This window comes from Heptranchias perlo, unplaced genomic scaffold (assembly GCF_035084215.1).
Source record: "Heptranchias perlo isolate sHepPer1 unplaced genomic scaffold, sHepPer1.hap1 HAP1_SCAFFOLD_43, whole genome shotgun sequence".
NCBI lineage: Eukaryota > Metazoa > Chordata > Chondrichthyes > Hexanchiformes > Hexanchidae > Heptranchias > Heptranchias perlo.
The window spans coordinates 3,048,757-3,075,107 of record NW_027139442.1 but is presented as its reverse complement, the minus strand read 5'-3'; the positions used below and the strand labels follow the sequence as shown (position 1 = coordinate 3,075,107).

At 45.5% G+C, this 26,351-nt stretch overlaps 1 protein-coding gene across 1 annotated transcript; it reads left to right on the top strand.

Annotated features, from left to right (window-relative positions):
* Positions 1 to 18,041: 18,041 nt before the first annotated feature.
* LOC137312497 (probable G-protein coupled receptor 139) lies at positions 18,042 to 21,577 on the top strand. The gene is made up of 2 exons (XM_067979038.1): positions 18,042 to 18,111; positions 20,646 to 21,577. The coding sequence occupies exons 1-2, from the start codon at positions 18,042 to 18,044 to the stop codon at positions 21,575 to 21,577; spliced, it is 1,002 nt and encodes a 333-aa protein (XP_067835139.1).
* The last annotated feature ends 4,774 nt before the right edge of the window (positions 21,578 to 26,351 follow it).

Sequence of the window (26,351 nt, the reverse complement as noted above, 5' to 3'; positions counted from 1 at the left end):
GAGGACTTCACGAGGATTGGGAGTTCATACTGTGCCTTGGAAAACTACAGGCTCAATTGCCAGCCCTCGAGCTCATGGGGTCCCTAACGGGCAGAAGGTCGTGAGTTTGTGATTGATTGTTTGTTTGTCTGTTACAGTACTTGTATGTTATTAGTGTTACAATAAAGTAGTACCTTTTACTTTCGCCTGTCTACTACATTGTCTGTGATATCGGACCTGCGCTTAAAACAAAGCACTACATTTGGCATAGTCGGCAGGATCTGGTCAATATATTCAGACGAAAGGGAAAGACGGCGGAAGCCGAAACCTATGCTATCCCAGGGTGAGGTACCACAGCCGGCTGGGAAAAATTCGCCAACCGCTTGGCTCGTATTACTGCCCCGCTCTATTGGGATAAAAGTTTGGAATATAATCATAAGGGCATTCCCTTTGCTGTGTCCGACCTATTGGAGGAAGCGGGCTTCCCTAGAAAAAGGGGAGCACAGAGCAAGTGGGTCGGATACTCTTGAAATGCCTCCGTAAGGCAGAGCGAGAGATCGAAGAACTAAGGAAGGAGAGAGAGCAAAACCTAGTAACCATAGCACCAGGCGAGAAACAGAACTGTGCTTTGACCGAAGCCATTCGGACGGCACAGGAACGTGCAAACTGGGCGGAAAGCAAGCAAACCGCCCTGGCCTGTCGATGGACGACAGTCCCAGAAAAGAAACGTGTGAAAAAGAGAAACAAGCGAATAGATCCCGCAAAGGTGCGCACCCTTTGTGGGTCCAGTGGTTTTGACCCGGACACCTGGGGTGGGGACATCTGGGTGTCCGATTCTGATACGGACTCGGACACAGGGTGGACGGTCACAGAAGCCGACCATGTGGTCCGTCCGCTGCACACCCGCAAAATGAAACAACAGGGACCGCCGGGGCACAGGCAGACGGTCAGGGATTTCACCCACAGTGAATTAAGTGAAATGGGGGATCGGTATTGACAAAAACCTGGTGAAAGTTTGGGGGCCATGGTTGGTGCGTCTATGGGACCCAGGCGCTCAGGACGGCGACGTCACGGACCAAGAATTAAAACAGCTTGGTGCCCTGACAACAGACCCCACCATGAATGTGAACCTCCGGAACACCCAGGGGCACGGCTCCATGCATCATTGGGTGATACTGGCGGTCCAAAACAAGCATAACAGTGCTATGCATTGGATCGATGATAACACACCCTTGCACTCCATGCAAGACGGGGCGTCCCGTTTGCGAGAGATGGCGGCGCAAACCGGCATCTCCAGTGCCCAATATCAGGGACCAGACCAGGAGCTCCTGACGGTTGGTATGCGGAACCAACTCCTACAAAGTGGACCGTACCACCTACGGGGAGCCCTGCTAGCCTTGCTCAGGCCGGCCATAGGGCAACGTATAGGAGCGGTGGTGTTACTGTTGCAACAGTTAGGTAACGTGAATGATACAGGGATAAGACAAGAGGGAGTGCGGGCACAAACGGCAAGAGAGCAGGGAAATCAAGAAGACAGGAAGAGTCACGGTCTAATGGAAAGGTATTCAGGAAGGAAATGTTCACTGCCTTTTTAAAAGCCGGTTTCGAGAAGGCAGCCATAGACGGGATCCCCACCAGTGCCATGTACACATTGGACAGACAACACTGTAAGGATCAAAGTAAATCACAGATACGACAAGCTTCATCCGATGGAGAGAAGCACACCCCTCGCCCGCCGGACGAAGCGCACCCTGACCCGCCAACCCGTTTGCTCCCACATATACCCTGTATCCCACTCCGGACGAAATGGAGCATATGCGGCGGGTTAGTAATCCCCTCACGTATGGGTGTGGCCGGGCCTCCCCTGACCGGTCTCATGCTGTCACAGTGAGGAGTTTCAGAACGGGAGACCTGGGGCCGCATGTGCCAATCGTCATTTATTGGCGACACAATAATAAACTGTATGGTATGGCTTTAATGGACACCGCGGCCGAGGTGTCCATTACACACGGGAACCGAAAAAAACATTCGTGTACGAGCATGATTATCAATGGCTTCGGCGGAGCAGAAACCAGAGCCGTTCGAGCACACGTACACATAGCCGTGGCTGTCGGACTGCCTCGGCTCTTGCCTGTCCTCATATCCAATGTCAAAGAAAATATTATTGGCATGGACCTGTTACAAGGGTGACACGTCAATACTCCAGTGGGCCGCTTCTCCTTTGGGATAAGACGTGCGAATGTCACGGTAGGAGCGGCCAAATCGGATCAGTGATCATCCCACTGCTCACGCAGGTGATTAACATAAAGCAATATCGGATACCGGGTTGGCAGGCAGCCATGACAGAGACGATGGAGGGCCTCTTGACAGCAGGTATCACCCAAAAATAGCCCCATATGGCCAGTCACGAAACCGGACGGCAGCTGGCGCATGACCATTGATTACAGCCTGTTAAAGAAAGCGGCGCCCCCCACTCGCCAGTGCCGTCCCTGATATTTTCACAGCAGTAGAACGCCTCTCAGAAGGCGAACAAAGTTGGTATGCTGTTATCGATTTGCTAACGCCTTCTTCTCCATACCGATCAGTTTGCCTTTTCATGGGCGGGTCGCCAGTATACGTTCACCCGCTTGCCCCAAGGTGATCGACATAGTCCCACGCTGTGTCACGGCCTGATCGCACGTGACTTAGTTCGCTACCCATTGGCTCCGGACATTGAGGTAGCACATTACATTGATGATATCCTAATACGGGAACACTCGAAGAAGCGGTCAAAGAAGCCCTCCGCGTTATGATCGAACACTTATCTGAACGAGAGTGGGCTGTCAGCACCAAGAAATTACAGGGACCCAGTCGGAGTGTGATTTTTCTGGGCAACCAGTGGGTAAAAGGAGAACGGGTGATACCCGAAGCGGTACGGAGCAAAATAGCAGCCCTAGCACCCCCCAGTAACAAGGGGATGGCGCAAAGGTTTATCGGGTTGTTGGGTTTTGGCGCAGGCACATAACCACCTAACCACCCTGCTACAACCCATCTACGCCTGCACGCGGAAGAAGTCGGTCTTCCAATGGGGCCCCAAACAACAAACATTCTTTGAAGCAGCTAAAGAGGCCGTGGCACAAGCCCTACCCCTGGTGCCGAGAGTAGATGGAACACCCATGGAACTCCAGGTGTCGGTAGTAGAACTCGCAGCCGTTTGGAGCTTGTGGCAGAGTCAGTCAGGAAGACAAGCCCCACTGAGATTTTGGTCTCGCAAATTACCAGAGGCCGCCCAATGATAAACCCACTTTGAAAACGAGCTTTTGGCGTGCTATTGGGCACTTGTTGAAACTGAAAGCATTTTTGGCAGTGACAAGGTGGTCCTTCGACCGAATTACCAATTCAAATGTGGGTCCTCTCTGAGCAGACGTCTCATAAGGTAGGAAAGGCCCAACAAAGCTCCATAATGAAATGGAAATGGTACATTAGTGATAGAGCCACAAAAGGCAAGGAAGGGGTATCTCGCCTCCACGAACTGGTACAGGCATACCCAGGACAAGAAGAGAATGTACCTGCACCCCCTCCTTTGGTCCCCTCTCCGATCACGTGGGACACACCATATGAACTACTCACCGCAGAAGAAAAGCCACATGCTTGGTTTACAGATGGATCGGCGACGTATCAAGGGGGGTCCCGACGATGGAAGGCGGTAGCAACTACGCCATGTTCTTCGCAGCCTTCAACATGTCATCGATGACGACGAACACCTCGCTATGGCCATCCCCACACCTCCACTACTCGCCTTTAAACAGCAACCCAACCTCAAACAGACCATCGTTCGCAGCAAATTACCCAGCTTTCAGGAGAACAGCGTCCACGACACCACACAACCCTGCCACGGTAACCTCTGCAAGACATGTCAGATCATCGACACAGATACCACCATCACACGAGAGGACACCACCCACCAGGTACATGGTTCATACTCCTGTGAATCGGCCAACGTTGTCTACCTCATACGATGCAGGAATGGATGCCCCGGAGTATGGTACATTGGTCGGACACTCAACGAGCTCCATTGCCATTCCTCTCTCTGTTAATTTAATGCAGATGTTTACCCGTTTATATTACACTGGTTGACGGCGCCAGTAAAATTGCTCCCGTGTATCCACGAGCTGAGCTCATAACTCGATTTGACCTCCATCACAAAGGCCCGGTGCTTCCCTCACTCGCCTCCATTCCTTCCTCAGCTCATTGCCATTGAAACCCTCATCAATGCCTCTGACCAACTAGACTCCATTCCTCCAATGCACTCCTGGCCAGCCACCCAACCTCCACCTTCCAACCAGCACCAGTTCCTGTTATGCCTCACTGACACTCGCTGACACCTCATTCCCGATCGCCTAACATTTAAAAAGTTCATCCTGGGGTTTAAATCCTTCCATGGCCCACCCCTCCCCATCTCTGCCCTCTCCTCCACATCTACAGGAAACCTACCCGCGACCTCCTCATTTGTTGATCTTTGTCCTCTTATGGTGGGACTACCCTCGCTTGGTTCCACTCACCTATCTGATCACAGCCAGGAGAAGCTCCGCTTCCCACCGTTATATCTGATGTCTCTAAAAGTTCAATCCTTGGCTGCATCTTCTTCCTCATGTACATGCTTCCCCTTGGTGACACTGTCCGCAGACATGGACCAGCTTTTAGATATATGCTGACAAAGACACTGCCTCTCTTTACCCTTCTAATGTTTTTCTGACATTCGATTTTTGATAAGCCACAATTTCCTCCAGTTTAAAATTAGGAAGTCCTGACCTTTGACCCCCAATCTCCACAACCTGCCCATCCTCACCCTTCGCTTGCTGACCTGAATTGGCTTCCATTCTTCAAAGCTTGTAGTTTATTTTTATTCTTTCTTACACTTAAATCCACGAGGCCCTCATCCCCCTCTATCTCTGTCGCCTCCTCCAGTCCTGGAGCCCATGCCAAACACTCTGCTCCTCCACCTTTGGCTGCTTGTGCATCCGCAGTCCATTTGCCCTACTTTTGACAGACTTGTCTTCAGCCACATCCACGACCCAGAATTCCCTACCTATGCCCCTTCACCTCCCTCTCCCTCTTTCGGGCGTCAACCATGCCTCAGTGGAGCAGTCTCGCTTCTGAGTTAGAAGGTTGGGAGTTTTAGTCCCACTCCGGAGACTTGAACACATAATCTAGGCTGACGCTACTTTGCGGTGCTGAGGCTGACCTGTACTGTCGGAGATACCGACTTTCATCGGACACGTTAAACCGAGGGCCCACTTACCCTCTCAGGCAGATGTAAAAGATCCCACGGCAACATTCGAAAAAGTGCAGGGGAGTTCTCCTCGGTGTCCTGGGCAATATATATCCCTCAAACGACATCACTAATACCGATTTTCTCATTTCAGTTTGTGGGAGCTTGCTGGGTGCAAATTGGCTGGCGCGTTTCCTACATTACCACAATGATTAAAAGATTTGACAGGGTATTTAGGGGGAAACTGTTTCAGCTGGTGGGAGAGTCCAGAAAATTGAGGCATAACCTTAAAATTAGAGCTAGGGGTGATGCCAGGAAGCACTTCTTCACACAAAGGGTAATAGAAATCTGGAACTGTCTCCCTCAGAGAGCTGTTGAGGCTGGAGGTCAATTGAAAATTTCAAAACGGAGTTTGATAATATTTAGTTGGGTAAGGGTATTCAGGGTTATGAAGCCAAGACGGGTAATTGGAGTTAATGTACAGATCAGCCATGATCTGTTTGAATGTTGGAACAGTCTCAAGGGGCTGAATGGCCTCCTCCCGTTCCTATGTCCTAACGGAGACCGCCACCGAGGTCCCGTGCGAACGCTATTCGGAATATTTTGGGATAGAAATTCATCGTTGGCTGGAGTTCCTAACGAGTGAGATCGGATCGACAGCCCGTTGTACACCTCGCCCGATATTCAGGGTGTGATCAGATTGACTCCCTGTTTTACACCTGGCCCGATATTCATAGTGTGATCAGATCAACCACCCGTTTTCCACTGTCCCGATATTCAGGGTGTGATCGGATTGACTCCCCATTTTACATCTGGTCCGTTATTCAGCATGTGATCGGATCGACTCCCCGTTTTACACCTGGCCCGATATTCAGGGTGTGAACGGATTGACCGCTCATTCTACACCTTGCCCGATATTCAGGGTGCGATTGGATCGACTGCCCTTTTGACAATTGGACCAATATTCAGGGCGTGATCAGAATGACCATCCGTTATAAACCTGGCCCGATATTCAGGGTGAGACCGGATCAGCGCCTGTTTTGCACCTGGCCCGATATTCAGGGTGTGATGAGATCAACTCCCCATTTTACACCTGGCCCAATATTCAGGGTGTGATCAGATCGAACGCCCGTTTTACACCTGGTCCGATATTCAGGGTGTGATCGGATGAACCACCCATTTTATAGCTGACCCGATATCCTGTTCTATTGAAACCCAAAACAAATGTAAACACCAATATGTTTAAATGGTGGACTCTTGTAGAATCATAGAATCAAAGAAAACTTGCGGCACAGATAGAGGCCATTCGGCCCATCGTGTCATCGCCGGCTGAAGAATGAGCCACCAAGCCTCATCTCACTTTCTCGCATTTGGTCCGTAGCCCTGCAGGTCACGGCTCTTCAGGTTCATATCCAGTTATTTTTAAAATGAGTTGGGGGTTTCTGCCTCTACCACCCTTTCAGACAGTGTGTTCCAGACCCCCACCAACCTCTGGGTGAAAACATTTTTCCTCATTTCCACACTAGTCCTTCTACCAATCACTTTAAATCTATACCCTCTGGTTACTGACCCATCCGTTATTTGAAATAGGTCCTGCATATCCCACTCCATCCAGGCCCCTCGTAATTTTGTCCACCTCAATCAAATAACCCCTCAGCCTCCTCTGTTCTAAGGAAAACAACCGCAGCCTATCCAATCTGTCATCACAGCTAAAATTCTCCACTCCTGGCAACATTCTCGTAAATCGCCTCTGCTCCTCTCGAGTGCAATTACATCCTTCCTGTAATGTGGTGACTGGAACTGTGCGCAGTACTCAAGCTGTGGCCGAACTAGTGTGTTATACAGTTCAAGCATAACATCTCTGCTTTTATATTCTATGCCTCGTCTAATAAAGGAAAGCATTCCGGATGCCTTCTCAACCACCTTATCTACCTGTCCAGCTACCTTCAGGGATCTGTGGACATGCACTCCAAGTTCACTCTGTCCCTCTTCATCTCTCAGTATCGTACCATTTATTGTGTACTCCCTTGCCTTGTTTGCCCTCCACAAATGCACTGCCTAACACTCCTCTGGATTGAATTCCATTTGCCAATTTTCTGCCCACCTGACCAGTCCATTGATACCTTCCTGCAGTCTACAGATTTCTTCCTCACTATCAACCACACGTCTAATTTTTGTATCAACTGCAAACTTCTTAATCATGCCGCCGACATTAAGTCTAAATCATTGATGTATATCACAAAAAGCAAGGGACCTAATACTGAGCCCTGCGGAACCCCACTGGAAACAGTCTTCCAGTCACAAAAAGACCCGTCGACCATTTCACTTTGCTTCCTGCCACTGAGCCAATTTTGGATCCAACTTGCCACTTTCCCTTCGATCCAATGGGTTTTTACATTTCTGATCAGTCTGCCATGTGGAACCTTGCCTTGCTAAAATCCATGTGGAATACATCAAACGCACTACCTTCATCAACCTTCCTTGTTACCTCCTCAAAAAATGCAATGAAGTTAGCCAGACAAATCTTCCTTTACAAATCCATGCTGACGGTCCTTGATTAATCCGTGCCTTCTAAATGACGATTTATATATCCATCAGAACTTTTTTCCAATAATTTGCCCATCACCGAGGTTAGGGTGACTGGCCTCTAATTCATCATTTTTTTCCTTCTCCATTTATAAACAACGGTGCAACGTCAGCAGCCCTCCAGTCCCCAGCACCAAACCTGTAGACAAAGAGGATTGGTAAATGATGGGCAGAGCCTCCGCTATTTCCTCCTTTGTTTCTCTAAACAGACTGGGATAAATTTCATCTGGGTCTGGCGATTTACCTCCTTAAAACGATACTAAGCCCCTTAATATTTCCTTTCTCACTATATTTATCGCATCCAATATAAAACAATCCTCCTCCTTAACTACAATGTCTGCATCGACCGCCTGTTTTGTGAAGACAGACGCAGTGCTCCTTAAGAACCATACCCACGTCTTTTGCCCCCACACACAGGATACCTTTTTGTTGACTAATTGGCCCTATTCTTTCCTTAATCATCCTCTTGCTCTTAATGTATTTATAAAACAACCTTGTGATTTCCTTGATTTCACTCGCCAATACATTTTTCCCTTGCATTCCCTTTGCTTCCTTAATTTCCTTTCTAATTTCACCCCTGCACTCTCGATACTCCTCTCGGCTTTTTGCAGTTTTGAACTCTCGTTATCTGACATAAGCTTCACTTTTTTTGCCTTATCCTACCCTGTATGCTTCTTGAAATTCAGGAGGCTGTTTGTTTGGGAGTGTCATCCTTTTACTTTGTGCGAACATATTTGCTCTGAACCCTCCTTATCTCCCACTTAAATGCCTCCCAATACTCTGACACTGATTTATCTTCAAATACCTGTTTCCAGTCCACTTTTGCTAAATCACATCTCAGCTTAGTAAAATTGTCCTTTCTCCTTTCAGAACATTTATTCCTTTTCCATCTTTGTCCTTATCCATAAATACGCTAAATCTAACTGAAAAAGACCACGACCACGAAAATGGTCTCCCACTGATACTCCTTCCACCTGCCCAGCTTCATTCCCTAAAACTAAGTCCAGAACTGCCCCCTCTCTTGTCCAGCTTGCTACATACTGGTAAAAAAAGTTCTCCTGAATGCAATTTAAGAAATTGGTACCCTCTATACCTGTTGCACTGATTCCTCCCATTCAATATAGGAAAGATAGAGCAGGAGGTAAGAGAGGAGGGGGAGTTGCGTTCTTGATTAGGGAGAACATCACGGCAGTAGTGAGAGGGGATATATCCGAGGGTTCGCCCACTGAGTCCATATGGGTAGAACTGAAAAATAAGAAGGGAGAGATCACTTTGATAGGATTGTACTACAGACCCCCAAATAGTCAACGGGAAATTGAGGAGCAAATATGTAAGGAGATTACAGACAGCTGCAAGAAAAATAGGGTGGTAATAGTAGGGGACTTTAACTTTCCCAACATTGACTGGGACAGCCATAGCATTAGGGGCTTGGATGGAGAGAAATTTGTTGAGTGTATTCAGGAGGAATTTCTCATTCAGTATGTGGATGGCCCGACTAGAGAGGGGGCAAAACTTGACCTCCTCTTGGGAAATAAGGAAGGGCAGGTGACAGAAGTGTTAGTGAGGGATCACTTTGGGACCAGTGATCATAATTCCATTAGTTTTAAGATAGCTATGGAGAAGGATAGGTCTGGCCCAAAAGTTAAAATTCTAAATTGGGGAAAGGCCAATTTTGATGGTATTAGACAGGAACTTTCAGAAGTTGTTTGGGAGAGTCTGTTGGCAGGCAAAGGGACGTCTGGTAAGTGGGAGGCTTTCAAAAGTGTGTTAACCAGGGTTCAGGGTAAGCACATTCCTTATAAAGTGAAGGGCAAGGCTGGTAGAAGTAGGGAACCTTGGATGACTCGGGAGATTGAGGCACTAGTCAAAAAGAAGAAGGAGGCATATGACATGCATAGGCAGCTGGGATCAAGTGGATCCCTTGAAGAGTATAGAGATTGCCGGAGTAGAGTTAAGAGAGAAATCAGGAGGGCAAAAAGGGGATATGAGATTGCTTTGGCAGATCAGGCAAAGGTGAATCCAAAGAGCTTCTACAAATACATAAAGGGCAAAAGGGTAACTAGGGAGAGAGTAGGACCTCTTAAGGATCAACAAGGTCATCTAAGTGCGGAACCACAAGAGATGGGTGAGATCCTGAATGAATATTTCACATCGGTATTTACGGTTGAGAAAGGCATGGATGTTAGGGAACTTGGGGAAATAAATAGTGATGTCTTGAGGAGTGTACATATTACAGAGAGGGAGGTGCTGGAAGTCTTAACGCGCATCAAGGTAGATAAATCTCCAGGACCTGATGAAATGTATCCCAGGACGTTATGGGAGGTTAGGGAGGAAATTGCGGGTCCCCTAGCAGAGATATTTGAATCATCCACCGCTACAGGTGAGGTGCCTGAAGATTGGAGGGTAGCAAATGTTGTGCCTTTGTTTAAGAAGGGCGGCAGGGAAAAGCCTGGGAACTACAGACCAGTGAGCCTGACATCTGTAGTGGGTAAGTTGTTAGAGGGTATTCTGAGGGACAGGATCTACAGGCATTTGGAGAGGCAGGGACTAATTAGGAACAGTCAGCATGGTTTTGTGAGAGGAAAATCATGTCTCACGAATTTGATTGAGTTTTTTGAAGGGGTAACCAAGAAGATAGATGAGGGCTGTGCAGTAGACGTGGTCTACATGGACTTCAGCAAAGCATTTGACAAGGTACCGCATGGTAGGTTGTTACATAAGGTTAAATCTCATGGGATCCAAGGTGAGGTAGCCAATTGGATACAAAATTGGCTTGACGACAGAAGACAGAGGGTGGTTGTCGAGGGTTGTTTTTCAAACTGGATGCCTGTGTCCAGCGGTGTGCCTCAGGGATCGGTGCTGGGTCCGCTGTTATTTGTTATTTATATTAATGATTTGGATGAGAATTTAGGAGGCATGGTTAGTAAGTTTGCAGATGACACCAAGATTGGTGGCATTGTGGACAGTGAAGAAGGTTATCTAGGATTGCAACGGGATCTTGATAAATTGGGCCAGTGGGCCGATGAATGGCAGATGGAATTTAATTTAGATAAATGTGAGGTGATGCATTTTGGTAGATCGAATCGGGCCAGGACCTACTCCGTTAATGGTAGGGCGTTGGGGAGAGTTATAGAACAAAGAGATCTGGGAGTACAGATTCATAGCTCCTTGAAAGTGGAGTCACAGGTGGATAGGGTGGTGAAGAAGGCATTCAGCATGCTTGGTTTCATTGGTCAGAACATTGAATGCAGGAGTTGGGATGTCTTGTTGAAGTTGTACAGGGCATTGGTGAGGCCACACTTGGAGTACTGTGTACAGTTCTGGTCACCCTATTATAGAAAGGATATTATTAAACTAGAAAGAGTGCAGAAAAGATTTACTAGTATGCTACCGGGACTTGATGGTTTGACTTACAGGGAGAGGTTAGACAGACTGGGACTTTATTCCCTGGAGAGTAGGAGGTTAAGGGGTGATCTTATAGAAGTCTATAAAATAATGAGGGGCATAGATAAGGTCGATAGTCAAAATCTTTTCCCAAAGGTAGGGGAGTCTATAACGAGGGGGCACAGATTTAAGGTGAGAGGGGAGAGATACAAAAGGATCCAGAGGGGCAATTTTTTCACTCAAAGGGTGGTGAGTGTCTGGAACGAGCTGCCAGAGGCAGTAGTAGAGGCGGGTACAATTTTGTCTTTTAAAAAGCATTTGGACAGTTACATGGGGAAGATGGGTATCGAGGGATATGGGCCAAGTGCAGGCAATTGGGACTAGCTTAGTGGTATAAACTGGGCGACATGGACATGTTGGGCCGAAGGGCTTGTTTCCATGTTGTAACTTCTATGATTCTATGATTCTATAATATTACTGACTAAGGTCACATCAGGGAAAAAGAATAAAAAGTTATAATTAAAGCCGCTATATTTAAATGCACGAAATATTCACAACAAGATAGATGAATTGATGTTGCAAATAGAGATAAATGGGTTTGATCTGGTAGTAGTCATTGCTGAGTCATGGTTGCAGGGTGACCAAGGTTGGGAATTTAATATGCCAGAGCACTTGACTTTTCAATAAGATAGGCGAAATGGAAAAGGAGTGGGTGCTGGGGGGGTTGTGTAAGCCTTCAAAATAAAGGATGAGATAAAGGCAGGAGTGAGAAAAGAACTTAGTTCAGAAAATCAAGATGTAGAATCAGTGTTTTTAGAGATAAGAAATAACAAGGGGCAGAAAATATTGGTGGGAGTAGTTTGTAGACACCCTAGCAGTTATTGTATTACACAGAGTATAAATCTGCAAATTGGAGGAGCATATAACAAGGGTAATGCAATAATCGTGTGGGACTTTAATCCTCATATAGACTGGAAAACCAAATTGGCAAACCTAATTTGGAGCACGAGTTCTTGGAATGCATTCAAGACAGTTTTCTGGACCAATATATCGAGGAACAAAGTAATATACAAAATAGGAGCAGGGGTAGGCCATTCGGACCCTCGAGCCTGCTCCACCATTCAATATGATCATGGCTAATCCTCTATCTCAATACCATATTCCCGCTCTCTTCCCATACCCCTTGATGCCTTTTGTGTCAAGAAATCTATCCAGCTCCTTCTTAAATGTATCCAGTGAATTGGCCTCCACAGCCTCCTGTGGTAGAGATTTCCACAGGTTCACCACCCTCTGATTGAAGAAATTTCTCCTCATCTCTGTCCTAAATCTCCTACTCCATATCCTGAGACTGTGACCCCTCGTTCTGGACCCCCCGGCCAGGGGAAACATCCTTCCTGCTAATCCCTGCCTCCCTGAACCAATTAGGGGACAGGCTATTTTAGATTTAGTATTGTGAAATGAGACAGGGTTAATTAGTAATCTTACAGTAAATGTCACTCTGGGGAAGAGTGATCGTAATATGATAGAATGTCATATTGTGTTTGGGAGCCATGAATTTCAGTCCAAAACAATGGTCTTAAATTTAAATAAGGCCAATTCTATAGGCATCGGCGTGAGTTGGCTAAGGTGGATTCGGAAATGAGATGAAAAGATATGAATATTGATGAGCAATGATGAATATTTAAAGGATTAATTCATAATCCTCAACGAATATACATTCCCTTGAGGAATATAAACTCCACGGTAAAGTGATCCACACGTGGCTCATTGGAGAAATTAACGGTAACTTTTGATTAAAAGAAGAGGCTTACAATGTTGTCAAAAAGTTTCGTAAGCCCGAGGATTGGGTTTTTTTTTAGAAATCAGCAAAGGATGACCAAGAAATTGATAAAGAGAAAGAAAATTGAATATTTGAGTAAACTAGCAAGATATATGAAAACAGATTGTAAGAGCTGTTAGAAGCATGTAAAGAGGAAGAGTTCGGCGAAATTATATGTGGGCCTCTTAGAGGAAGAGACAGGAGACTGTATGATGGGGTGTAATGAAATGGCAGAGACCTGAAACAAATATTTGTATCTGTCTTCTCAGTCGAAGGCACAAGAAACACACCGAAAACATTAGGAACCAAGGGGCTAATAAGGGTGAAGAACTTAGAGTATTTAAGATTTGTAAAGAAAAAGTACTGGATAAATTAATGGGACTAACAACCAACAAATCCCTTTGACCTGATAGCCTACATCCCAGGGTTTTAAAAGAGATGGCTGCAGTGTTTATGATCTTCCAGAATTTCGTAGATTCTAGAACGGTCCCGGTGGATTGGAAGGTAGCAAACGTAAACCCGCCATGAAAGAAAGGAAGGAGAGAGAAAAAAGGGAACGATAGAGCCATTAGCCTGACAACTGTAGTTGGTAAAATGCTGGATTCTATTATAGGGACGTAGTAACGGGCACTTAGAAAATCACAACATGATTAGGCAGCGTCAACACGGTTTTCTGAAAGGTGTTTGACAAATCTATTGGAGTTTTGTGAGGGTGTACCTAGCAGGGTAGATATGGGGAATCAATGGATGTATATTTGGATTTTCAAAAAAGCATTCGATAAATGCCACACAAGAGGTCGTTACATAAGATTAGAGCTCATGGGATTGGGGGTAATATATTATCTTGGATTGAGGATTGGTTTAACCGACAGAAAACAGAGAGGAGGAATAAACTGGTCATTTTCGGTGGCAGGTTGTAACTGGTGGGTTGCCGAAAGGATCAGTGCTTGGGCCTCAACTGTTTACAATATATATCAATGACTTAAATGAGGGGACCGAATATAATGCACTCAAGTTTGGTGATGAAACAATGCAAGGTGGGAAAGTAAGCTGTGAGATGGACGCTAAGAGGCTGCAAATGGATATATAGCGGTTAAGTGAGTTGGCGAGAAGTTGGCAGCTGGAGAATAATGTGAAAAACAATGAAATTATCCACTTTAGTAGTAAGGATAGGAAAATGGGATAGTTTTAAAAGGCGAGAGACGAAGAAATGTTGGTATTCCGAAGGATTTAGGTGTCCTTGCATACGAATCACAGGAAGTTAACATGCAGGCACAGCAAACAATTTGGAAAGCAAATGGTATGTTAGTCTATGATGCAAGGTAGTTGGAGTATGAGAGTAAGTAGGACATCCTGCAATGATACAGGGCTCTGGTGAGACCGCATCGGGAGTACTGTGAACAGTTTTGGTCTCCTCATCTAAGGAAGGATATACTTGCCTTAGAGTGGTAGAATGAAGGTTCACTGGATTGATTCCTGGGATGAAAACGTTGTCCTTTGAGTGGAGATTGAGTAGAATGGGCCTATAGTCTCTGGATTTTAGACGAATAAGTAGTGATCTCATTGAAACATAAAAGTTTCTGAGGGGAATTGACACGGTAGAGGCTGAGAGGCTGTTTCCCCCTGGCTTGGAGAGTCTCGTCTCAAAATAAAGGGTCGGCCATTCAGGGCCAAGATAAGGAAAGATTTTTTCACTCAGAGGGGAGTGAATCTTTGGAATTTTCTACCCCAGAGGGTTGTCGATGCTCCGTTGTTGACTGAGATCAATAGATTTTTGGGCACTAAAGGAATCAAGGGATGTGGGGATTGTGCGGGAAAGTGGAGTTGAGTTAGAAGATCAGCCATGATCTTATTGAATAGTGGAGAAGGCTTGAGGGGCCCTACAGCCTACTCCTGCAACTATTCTTATGTTCTTATGTTCGTATGGGAGAGAGAGAGAGAGAGAGAGAAAGAGAAACAGAATTGGACTGGTACAAACTCGGATCGGTAGATTAGTCGGGTCTGGCTTTCTGATTGGGTGATGTGGGGTGTAGTTTTGAGAAATCTTTTTTCAAAATTTTAAAATAAAACACCAGTTTTTAAACACAACACGATCTTCATTTGTGTTTTACTTCTGCTATTTCTGACCTGGCAGATGCAATTTAATGCAGGTTAGTGTGAAGTGATGCACTTTGAGAGGAATAACACAGAGAGGCGGTACAATCCACATGGTACTATTTTAACTGTGGTGGAAGAGCAGAGGGACCTCGGGTGTCGGGGGTGGCGGGGGGGGGGGGGGGAGAATGTATACCTAAATCTTTGAAGGTGGCAGTGCAAGTTGACAAGGCGGCTAAGAAAGCATGTGGGATACTTGGCTTTGTAAATAGCGACATTGAATACAAAAACAAGGAATTCATGCTGGACATTTTCAAAATACAGGTTAGGCATCAGCTGGAGTATTGTAGTCAATTCTGGGCACAACACTTCAGGAAGGATTCCAAGGTCTTGGAGAGGGTGCAGATGCGATTTACCAAGATATCAGGGATGAGGGACTTCATTTATGTGGAGAGATTGGAGAAGCTGGGATTGTTCTCCTTTCTGCAGAGAAGGTTAAGGGGAGATTTAATAGAGGTGTTCAAAATAATGAAAGGTTTTGATAGAGCCAATAGGGAGAAATTGTTTCCTCTGGCAAATGGCTCGGTAACCAGAGGTCATAGATTTCAAATAATTGGCAAAAGAACTAGAGCAGAAATTAGGAGAAATGTTTTCACGCAGGTGGTTGTTAAGATCTATAACGCATTACCTGAAAGTGTAGTGAGAGCAGATTCGATAGGAACTTTCAAAAGGCGATTGGACATGTATTTGTCGAGGATTAATTTGCAGGGTTACCGGGACAAAGTTGGGGTGTAGGATTGAATGGGATATCTCTTTTGAAGAGCCGGCACAGGCACAGTGGGCTGAATGACCTCCTCCTGTGCTGTACGATTCTATCATTCAATGATTTTGTGTATTTCGTGGTCCTCTGTACAGTGTATGTCTTTCTCAGTGAGGAGTAGTAATGTGTAATAAAAGTCCCAGTGCTTTGTTAACACAAAATGGTGGCTCTGAAGAAACTCAAAATTGAGTTCCGCACTTGAATCAAAATCGCTGCATTTACATGAAAATAAAATGTCTCTCTCAGTCTGTATCTCCTTCGGTGTCCTCTACGGCCGTGTGCGTAACAGCGTCAGCTCCAGCACGTGTACATTAAACAGTGGGTAAAAGGGAAGGATTCATTCTTGTCATCACTGCACATCTCATCTCTTTCTCAGTCCCAGCTCCTGTACTGGAGCTGTACACAGCGGGTTAAAGGGATCGATTCACTGCCTGCTGGTAATGTGTGTGTTTACCGGAGACACTAAAAAGGCATGTCTGAGGGTTTCAGCAGCAGATGGGCAGGGCGGGTGGAACGGTCATTATTACGGGCGCGGACGTAGGTGATCTTTGTGACGGAGAGGATAGGTCAGCTCGGGGTTGAATCGGACATCGAAGTTAAGAACAGTCGGGATTAGCCTCAGACAAAAGCCCGGGATGGGGATGCAATCAGTGAAAGGATGTGGAGATTGTGAGACCAAAGATCATGACTTCCGAATGGTTACAAGATGAAATTGTGTCTAATTTAAAACAGGATGTCGGCCTGACAACACAAAGATATTGGAAGGGTCAAGAGAGGCGTTGGTTTTGTCAGCATGCAGCTGAAAGCTGGTCCATCTCTGTGGACTATGTGACCATAGGGCAGCATGTAGATGAGGAAGAGGAGGGAGCCAAGGATTGAACATTTAGAGACAACAGATATAACGGTGATAGGGTGGGAAGAGAAGCTTCTCCTGGCTATGATCAGATAGGAGATTGGAACCAAGTGAGGGTAGTCCCAGCCAAATAGCCAGAGTCAGATGAATGAGGAGGTCACGGGTGAGGTCAATGCAGGTGTTTGGGGACAATTGCAGGGCTATGGAACAAGAGTAGGGGTACGCGATTAATTAGACATCTCTTTCGAAGAGCCATCACAGGCACGATGGGTCGAATGACCTTCTGTGCAGCATGATTCTGTCATGTTATGTGTCGGGGGGAGGGGGTGGGTGGACGGGAGTACGGATGGGTGGGACATGGAAACATTTAAACCCAAGACTGAGAATTTCAACTGTAAGGCGATGTGGAACTGAGAGACAGTGAGGTTCCGTGATGTCAAACAGGAACTGGTGCAGGTCCGAAGGTGGAGAATGGGTGCCCGGCCAGAAGTGAACTGGAGGAATGGAGTCTGCGGGAACAGAGGCAATGGCAATGGGCTGAGGAAGGAATGAATGCGGGTGAGGGAAGCACAGGGATCAAATCGGGTCATGAGCTCAGCTCAGTTGCACGGGACCAATTTTACTGGAGCCATGAATCAAATGTAGAATAAACGGGGAAACATCTGCAGTAAAACAATGGAGAGAGGAATGGCAATGAAGCTCGTTCAGTGTCCGTCCCCTAATATCACCAACAGTCATTTATCGGCTACAATCCTGAAAATGACCGTTAACTCTGTCAGAGACTCAAAATTCATATTTTAAATGGGAAACTGCAGGGCAGAGAGAAATGGTGTGTTTGTGTTCTTGGATTCAGTTTAACTGCGGTGAAATCGGTAACATTTAGAAATGAATGGGCAGGACTGAACATGGGCAATGCAATTATATGAAAACTGTAAATGAAGTCGCTAATTGTTGTTGGATCAGTCCTGTATGAGCACAGCTTGTAAATTTATTTCTGAGAGTGGTCTGATTAAGTAATGCCCTGGATTTTGAGATGTTTCTGTTATATCCACGTAATTCTTTACATCGGATTCAAAGCTGCTGATGGAATGTGTTTGTTCAAGGGACTGTAACTGTAAAGCAATGATCAGGGGTATAACCGTGTCCGTGGAGACTTATCCTCTGTATAAATTAGGGGTCGTTGGAATGAATCATCTCACAGCACCTGCCGGAGCTCTGGTTTCCAGGCCAAAAGAAGTCACTGCTTCTCACTGAAATGGGATATCCAGTAATATATCAGATAGAACATATTTATTATCCTGTTCTTGCGGCCCTTGGAGTTTCGGGTAAGCCGTTATCTCAGCTGTTAATGGTGTAAATCGGCGTTAACTGTGCTGCTGTCCTGGGCACTTCATTTCTCCCTGTGTGTTTTACAAAGCTGCCTGTTCTGTTCTATCAATTGATGGAATGTCCTGTCTCAGCTTTTTCGGTCTTGTTGGAGTTACATTATATATGTAGTGTACTTTGAATATCCATCCCTGGGATTGTTGATGGATTATTCTTTGGACTGAATGTATTGTTGAATAATGGAATGTCCTTATCTTCTAAATGTTCAGCCTTGCAGCAATTGCATTATATCTGTAATGAAATTTGTATATCCAACCCTGGCATTGTCACTTGATTATTGTGCTGATTATACTGGAATCAGGTGTCTGGGCTGATAGCTGGTATCAGATCATCAGGAGCTATTAACAGTTTCGTGCTGTGGAACAAACCTGTCCTGGGCTATTTTTCTATAAATGTGTTTTCAGTGATTGATGATAAGACGGCTCACGTTACAAGGAGTCAGCGCAATGTCCTCCCTCCGCAATAACATGGTTCAGTTTAACTGGTATTTCAATGTATTTATTGGTTATCACTGTTATGAAAGATTATTTCATTGTGTGTGTATCTGACGCATCTCCAGAGGTCTGGCTACTGAACTGAGTTTTTTGCTGATTCTTTCACATCTCATTCTCTGCTTCACCGTGCATGAATTCACTGTAAAATGCAATGTTTTTGAGGTTATGTTGTATCAGTTTACACTGTATTTGATGGAATGAGGAGCCTTTCTACTTATCTGTAAGATCAGAAGATAAGAAAATAAGATGAGAAGCAGCGGTGATGTTGGTGTTTTGTTAATTGAACAATGCCGCCATCTAACGCTGTACTTTATAATTACAGGAGAAGGAATTTCAATTATTGTGAGGTGAGTCTGGAACAGGCATTCGATTCTGTTTATTCCATGCATTGTAGATGAAACGAACAGTGTAGGTGAACAGGTGGATACTTGGTTGATCTGTAAAAACATTAAACTGTTCACTGAGGTTTCACCATTTAATAAACTGACAATGAGTATCGAATCGTTGGAACACGGGGCTGGTGAAGAGAATGTAGGCGCAGGTTGTTAGGATAGAATCGGAAGGAAAAGGGGGCATTGAGAAATAGAGTAGAGACTGTACGGAGAGATAGAGAGGAGAGATAGAGGAAGGGACTGAGAAGGAAAACGAGAGGGAAGGGAGAAAATAAACGCGAGGAAGAGAGAGTGCGAGAAACACAGGGGGAGGGTGAAAGGGAGAGACTCGGAAAGAGAGAGAGACCAAGGGAAAGAAACAGAGTGAGAGAGAGGTGAGAGACAGGGAGAGAGGCACAGTGAGATGGACAGAGAGAGATACAGCGAGAGACACGTGGAGAGGGGAGAGACAGAGAGAGAGGGAGAGACAGAAAATGGGAGAAAGAAGCAGCAGAGTAAACAATTTTCGGAATGAACTGTTGAAACTTTCAGTACAATTATGAAGAGGAAAAGTGAATTGAAGGTGTTATTAGGATGTTGTCAGATTGTGAGAGTTTTATTGTACTCCCGCCGGGTGGGTTTATCACTATTAGGTCCTCAGTCTGTTTAGTGAATATTCCTTTTACTTATTTGCTGAATAAATAAACACGAATTGAAACGTATTTAAAGAATAGACTCATTCATTTTTTGACTGTTATGAATTATTACGATATTGCATCCTGAAAGCTGTCTGTCAGATTAATCCAATAAACAACGATGCTGATTTAATAAATACATTGTAATTTAAATTTAATTGAATGTGCAAAGTAAATTTATTGAACCCATTTTTACGGTTCCCTGACACCAATAACCACAGAAATCAATGGTTGAATTTATTGATTGGATTGTGTTACTGGGACCGAGAGATTAGATTTCCTCTAACACTTTGCTGCAGTCTCTCCCTGTGAATCCCAGCCCCTCCTCCGACTGCATTGAATCCTCTCTATCCTCATCCGTTGCTTCAGTTGATCCGCTTTCACAAACCATCTGCTCCTGACTCCCCTCCAGCTCCGACATATACTTTTCCTTGTCTCCCTCCTTATCTCACTTACTGGGTCGGGCTCCAGCTGCCATTCCCGTTTAGTGCCAACCCCTGTCGGCTCTCTTAACCCGGAGGAAGAAACCAGCTGCACCTTCTCCGTCCGCTCAACTTCCCGACACTTCGCTTTCGTTCCAAGTTTGTCTGGAGCCCAAATCCGGCGTTAATCCGCTGGAATCCCGTTCGGTAAAACCCCTTCTCTTTCCCCACTGGTACTATGCCCTCGCTCAGCCCTTCCAACAAATCTGGTGCTCACCTTATTCACTTTCTGTATCGATTTCCCAATTCATTATTGATCATTGTGTTAAAAAATATCTCTCTGCCCGAAAGCGGTTCCCAGGTCAGTGAATCACTTTCCACCCTTCGATGCAGCAACAAAGCTGGAAATTTCACTCGAGATCATCTCAAACTGCTGCTTTGACTCCAGGTCTGAAAAGTAATGTCTCTGCTTCCTTTCCTCTATCTTACAGTTAACTTGGCGGCGATTGTGATCCTGTCTCGTGGAAAGTGCGGACTCTCCAAATGTATCACTCGATACCTGGTGGGAATGGCAGCGGCCGATCTTCTGGTCGTTATCTCTGATCCGATATTGAGGGGGATTTGTGCGATTTATTTCCCAGGCTCATTCCTGGACGTTACTCCCGTGTGTAGTCTCGTTAACTTCTTGGTTTTTGCAACCACCGAGTTTTCCGTCTGGCTCACAGTCGCTTTCCCCTTTGATCGATTTGTGGCCATTTGTTGTGAGAAGCTGAAAACCAAATATTGTACCGAGAAAACGGCGGTTGTGGTTCTGGGAACAGTGAGTGTGCTGAGCTGTTTAGAGAGTCTCCCCTGGTACTTCTTGTATGAACCTGCATTTGTAATTGATAATGTTCACTGGTTTTGTGTGTATAAACCGAGCTTCAATACTTCCCCCGTATGGGCCGCATTTGAGTTTTTTCACCGCATTTTAACCCCTTGTGTCCCGTTCTTTCTGATTTTGCTGCTCAATGTTCTGACGGTCAGACGTATTTTAGTGTCCAGCCGAGTCCGCAGGGGACTCCGGGGCCGCAGCAATGGAGAGAATCACAAGGATCCAGAGATGGAGAACCGCAAGAAATCCATCATTTTACTCTTCAGTATATCGGGCAGTTTTATATTGTTATGGGTGACACACGTTGTATTTTACATCTATCAGCGAATTACAAGTAGTTATTCTTACTCCTCCCCCACTGACCCCCGTTATATCACAGAACGCACAGCAGGAATTTTGCAGCTTCTCAGTTCCTGCACAAACACGTGTATTTATATCCTGACCCAGACTAAATTCAGAGAGGAGCTGAAGAACGCGGTAAAATACCCACTGATTCTAATTGTTAAATTCGTCAAATTATTGGAAGAGCTGAAGAGTTTCAAGCACTAGAACTAAATCCCATTTGATATCCTAACCCCTACACTTCACACTGGACGGGAAGTACATTTTATATTAGCAGCACCGAGCCCGGAAATGATCTTAAAACTGATTCTGATATATTTTATTGATAACCTGTCCTATTGAGGCAGGGATTGTTCTGCAGACGATGCATGAATTGTTGCTCAAAGACAGCATTAAAGAGATCAGCTGGACTTCAAATGAATGGCCGCCCTGCACCTAAAGCAAAATGGGCAAACCTGGCAATCACTGTCACTGCTGTGGGGCAGATCAGAATGTGTGCACTCTGCATGAATGGAGATACAGAATGACAGAGAAACACAGACAGACAGACGGAAAGAGAGATGACAGTGTTACTTTTTGAGACCAGGAGACCCTGTGACACGCAGAGCACAGGGGAAGGGTGATACAATTTATGCAGCGGTCCGTGGGTTACTTTATTGGACAAGGAGAGCCTGAGACACATGGAGCGGAGGCGGATGGAGGACAGGCTGTGGGGGGACCCCTGAGTTACGTTATGGGTCCGGTGGTACAGAGACGCACGGGGCACAGAGGAGGGGGGAGCCAGGCTGCGAACATGACCCCTTGGTTACTTATTGAGACCAGTGACACTGACACACGCGCGCGCGCGCACGCGCACACACACACACACACACACACACAGTACAGTCAACTGACAGTTGTCCCTTATACACATATTGATGTTGAATTGAGCTGAGCTGTGACACAAATGAACATTGGATTAAAATATTAAATTCAAATTAGTTTGCTTCAGAGCTTCAAAATTTTGCTTGTCAGAAGTTATAGAATGGGAGCGAGTGAGAGAGGGTGATAGAGAGAGAGGGAGAGAATGAATGAGAGTGAGCGACGGTGATAGAGAGAGAGAGAGAGAGACAAACAAAGAGAATGAGAGCCTGTGAAAGAGATTGACAGAGAGAGAGAATGAGACAGAGAGTGAAAGAGAAACAATATCGGTTCGATCCGGGCAGAATTGGCCGAACCAGGGCAAAAGATCGGGGGAATTTTAAACGTCAGTGAGTTGCACCCAAAACCACTTAAATGGTATTTTCAGCAAACTTTTACATTGGTTGAAGATTCAATTGTCCAGGATCAGGTTCTGCCCATCGAACTGACCAATTCTCCAGGTCGACATTGCGAGATCCAACAGATTGTGCTGGTTCGGGAAGCGCTTCACATTGTGTTAATTTTCTTTGGCACTTAGGCATCAGTGGGCACGGTTTAAAATGTACTTCCTATCAAACAATATTAATTTACTAAGTAATTGACTGGTGTACATCAACTAAAGAAATTAATTGTTCAATATGGTTGTTTAAAGTCATTTTGAGTGATTATAAACCAGGTTGCTCACAGGTGGACGACTGGAAACTCTTTTGGAAATGCTTATTTTTGGTGTAAAAACACATTTTTAGCTGTATTCATAAAACTGCACAGGTTACCACTCTTAAATATATCAAGGAATAATTTTAATGTAAAGAAAATAAAATATGTAATTAAGTTCTCTTGCTCTGCCCGATTGTGCTGGTTGATTGAAGATTATACGTTTGTGAATATGCAAATAAATTGTAAAAGGCCCTGATCCCCGATTTGTGCTGATTCTCCTTATAGTTTACGGGGTAAAGACCTGATCCCTGGTTTTTGCTGATTCACCAGTTAGTTTACTGGGTAAAGGCCCTTTATCGCTGATTTGGGCTGATTCGCCTGACGGTTTACTGGGGAAAGGCCCTGATCCCTGTTTTTTGCTGATTCCTTGAGGGATTACTGGATAAAGGCCCTGATCCCTGCTCCGTGCTGATTCCCTGATAGTTCACTGGGTAAAGGCCTTGATACCTGGTCCGTGCTGATTCCCTGATAGTTCACTGGGTAAAGGCCTTGATCCCTGGCCTGTGCTGATTCCCTGATGGCTTACTGGATAAAGGTACTGATCTCTGAGTCTCTCTCTCTCTCTCTCTGTGTCTCTCTCTCTTTGTCCCTCTCTGTCTCTGACTCTCTCTCACTCTCTGTCTGTCTGTCTGGCTGCCTCTCTCTCACTGTCTCTCTCTGTCTCTCGGTATGTCTATCTATGCCTCTCTCTCTCTCTCTCTCTCTCGCTCGCTCTCACTTTCTGTCTCATTGTCTCTGTCTCTGCCTCCCTCTCTCTATGACTCTCTATCTCCCCCTTTGTCTCCCTATCTCTGTTTCTCTCAGTCTTTATTTATGTCCGGCTCTTTCATTTAATTCTTATAATCATGGAATCATAGAATGGTTACAACATGGAAGGAGACCATTCGGCCCTTCGCGTACTTGCTGGCTCTCAGCAAGAGCAATCCAAATACTCCCACTCCCCCGCCCTATCCACGTAGCCCTGATTTTTTTTCCCTTCAAGTACTTATCCAATTCCCATTTGAAAGCCCCGATCGAATCCAATGCCAGATCTTTGAAGGGAAATCAAGTGAGTCCCACTCCCTCGCTTGTTCCCCGTAACCCTGTAATTATTTTCGCTTCAAGTATTTATCCAATTACATTTTGAAATCCACGACTGAATCTGCTTCCACTGGCCTTTCATGCAGTGCTTTCCAGATCATAACTACTCGCTGCATATTTTTTTTCCTCATGTCGCCTTTGGTTCTTTTACAAGTCACCTTAAATCTATGTACTCTGGTTCTTCACCCTTCTGCCAATGGGAACAGTTTCACTCTTTCTACTCTGCCGAGACACTTCATGATATTGAATACCTCTATCAAATCTCCTCTCAACCTTCTCTGCTCTAATGAGAACAGCTCCAGTTTCTCCAGTCTATCCACGTAACCGAAGTCCCCCATTCCTGGAATCATTCCAGTAAATGTCTTCTGCACCCTCTCGAAGGCCGTCACAGCTTTACTAAAATGCGATGCCCATACCTGGACACGATACTCCAGTTGTGGCCAAACCAGTGTTTTATAAAGGTTCGTCATTGATTGCTTGCTTTTGTACTCTATAGCTCTATTTAAAAGCTCAGGATCCCGTATGTTTTCTTAACCGCTTTCTCAACCTGCTCTGCCACCTTCAATGTTTTGTGCACATACACCCCAGATCTCTCCGTTCCTACACCCCTTTTACAATTGTACCATATATTTTATATTGCCTCCCTTCGTTCTTCCTCTGAAATGTATCACTTCACAGACTGCGTTACATTTCATCTGCCACATGCACGCCCATTCCATCAACCTGTCTATGTCGTCTTGAAGTCTATCACTATCCTCCTCACTGTTTACGACCCTGCCATGTTTCGTGTCGTCTGCAAATTTCGAAATTGAGCCTTGTGCACCCAAGTCCAATTCATTAAAATATCCCAAAAAAAGAAGCAGTCCTCGTACTGATCCCTGGAGAACACAAACGTATACGACCCTCCAGTCCGAAAAACAAACGTTCACGATTTCTCTCTGTTTCCTATTACATGGCCAATTTCGGATTCATGCTGCCATTGCCCCTTTTATTCCATGGGGTTCAACTTTGATGACAAGCTTATTATGCGACACTTTGTCAAACGCCTTTTGGAAGTCCATATCCACCACATTAAAAGCATTGCCCTCATCTACCCTCTCTGCTACCTCATCCAAAAACTCAATCAATTCTTGCTGCCGCCGATCGCCTTCATCCACGCTTTAGAAGTGTTCCCAGCCATCCAGGACTGTCCCGGAGGCTCCAGGAATAAAAGATTAATCTCCTGGACACTGCTGCGTGAACAAATCAGGGAGATAAATCATTGCTCTTTAAAAAAATACTTTGAAAACCTTTGTTAATTAGTGATTAAAATATTGGAGAAAAAAAGGCTGTTTGACTGGGTGATGGGTGATTGGGACTTGGTGCGAGTTGGGATCGGACAAAATGAGTTTCGGTTGAGCTGGAGTTTACGGAAGGTGGCAGATGGGAGACCGGCCAGTAGTGCATTGAAATAGTAGAGTCTGTAGGTGACAAAGGCAAGAATGAGGGTTTCAGCAGCAGATGAGATGAAGCAGGGGCAGAGATGGGCGTTGTTCCGGAGGTGGAAGTCGGCGGTCTTGGCGATGGAGAGCACATGATATGCATCTCTGCCTCTGTCTCTCTGTCTCTATCTCTCTCAGTACAGTACTCAGGGTGGCACCGTCCTTCAGATTAGACGTTAAAGCGAGGCCCCGGAAAAGATCCCACAGCACGATTTCAAAGAAGAGCGGGGCAGTTCTCAGAAGAACATAAGAACATATGAAATAGGAGCAGGAATAAGACAATCGGCCACTCGAGCCGGCTGATCTGATCCTAACCTCAAATCTAAAGAACACAAGAAGTGGGAGCAGGACCCGGCCACTGAGCTCCTGGGCCCGCTCCGCCACCCACAGGGCCTAGACCGATCCGAACTCAGCTTCATGTCCAATTTCCTGCCAGCTCCCCGTAACGCCTAATTCCCTTTACTTCTAGGAAACTGTCGATTTCTGTTTTACATTTTTTTATTGATGTAGCTTCCACAGCTTCCTGGGGCAGCATTTCCACAGACCTACTACCCTCTGAGTGAAGAAGTTTCTCCTCATCTCAGTTTTGAAAGAGCAGCCCCTTATTCTAAGATTGTGCCCCCTAGTTTTAGTTTCACCCATCCTTGGGAACATCTTTACCGCATCCACCCTATCAAGCCCCTTCACAATCTGATATGTTTCAATAAGATCGCCTCTCATTCTTCTGAGCTCCAATGATTTGAGTCGCAATCTACTCAACCTCTCCTCATATGTCCACTCCATCATCCCCGGGATTAACCGAG

Coding starts and splice junctions, on each gene's coding strand:
- LOC137312497 (XM_067979038.1), top strand. CDS start 18,042: ATGGGATATCCAGTAATATATCAGATAGAACATATTTATTATCCTGTT. Junction 18,112..20,645: donor TGCGGCCCTTGGAGTTTCGG/GTAAGCCGTTAT, acceptor TCTATCTTACAG/TTAACTTGGCGGCGATTGTG.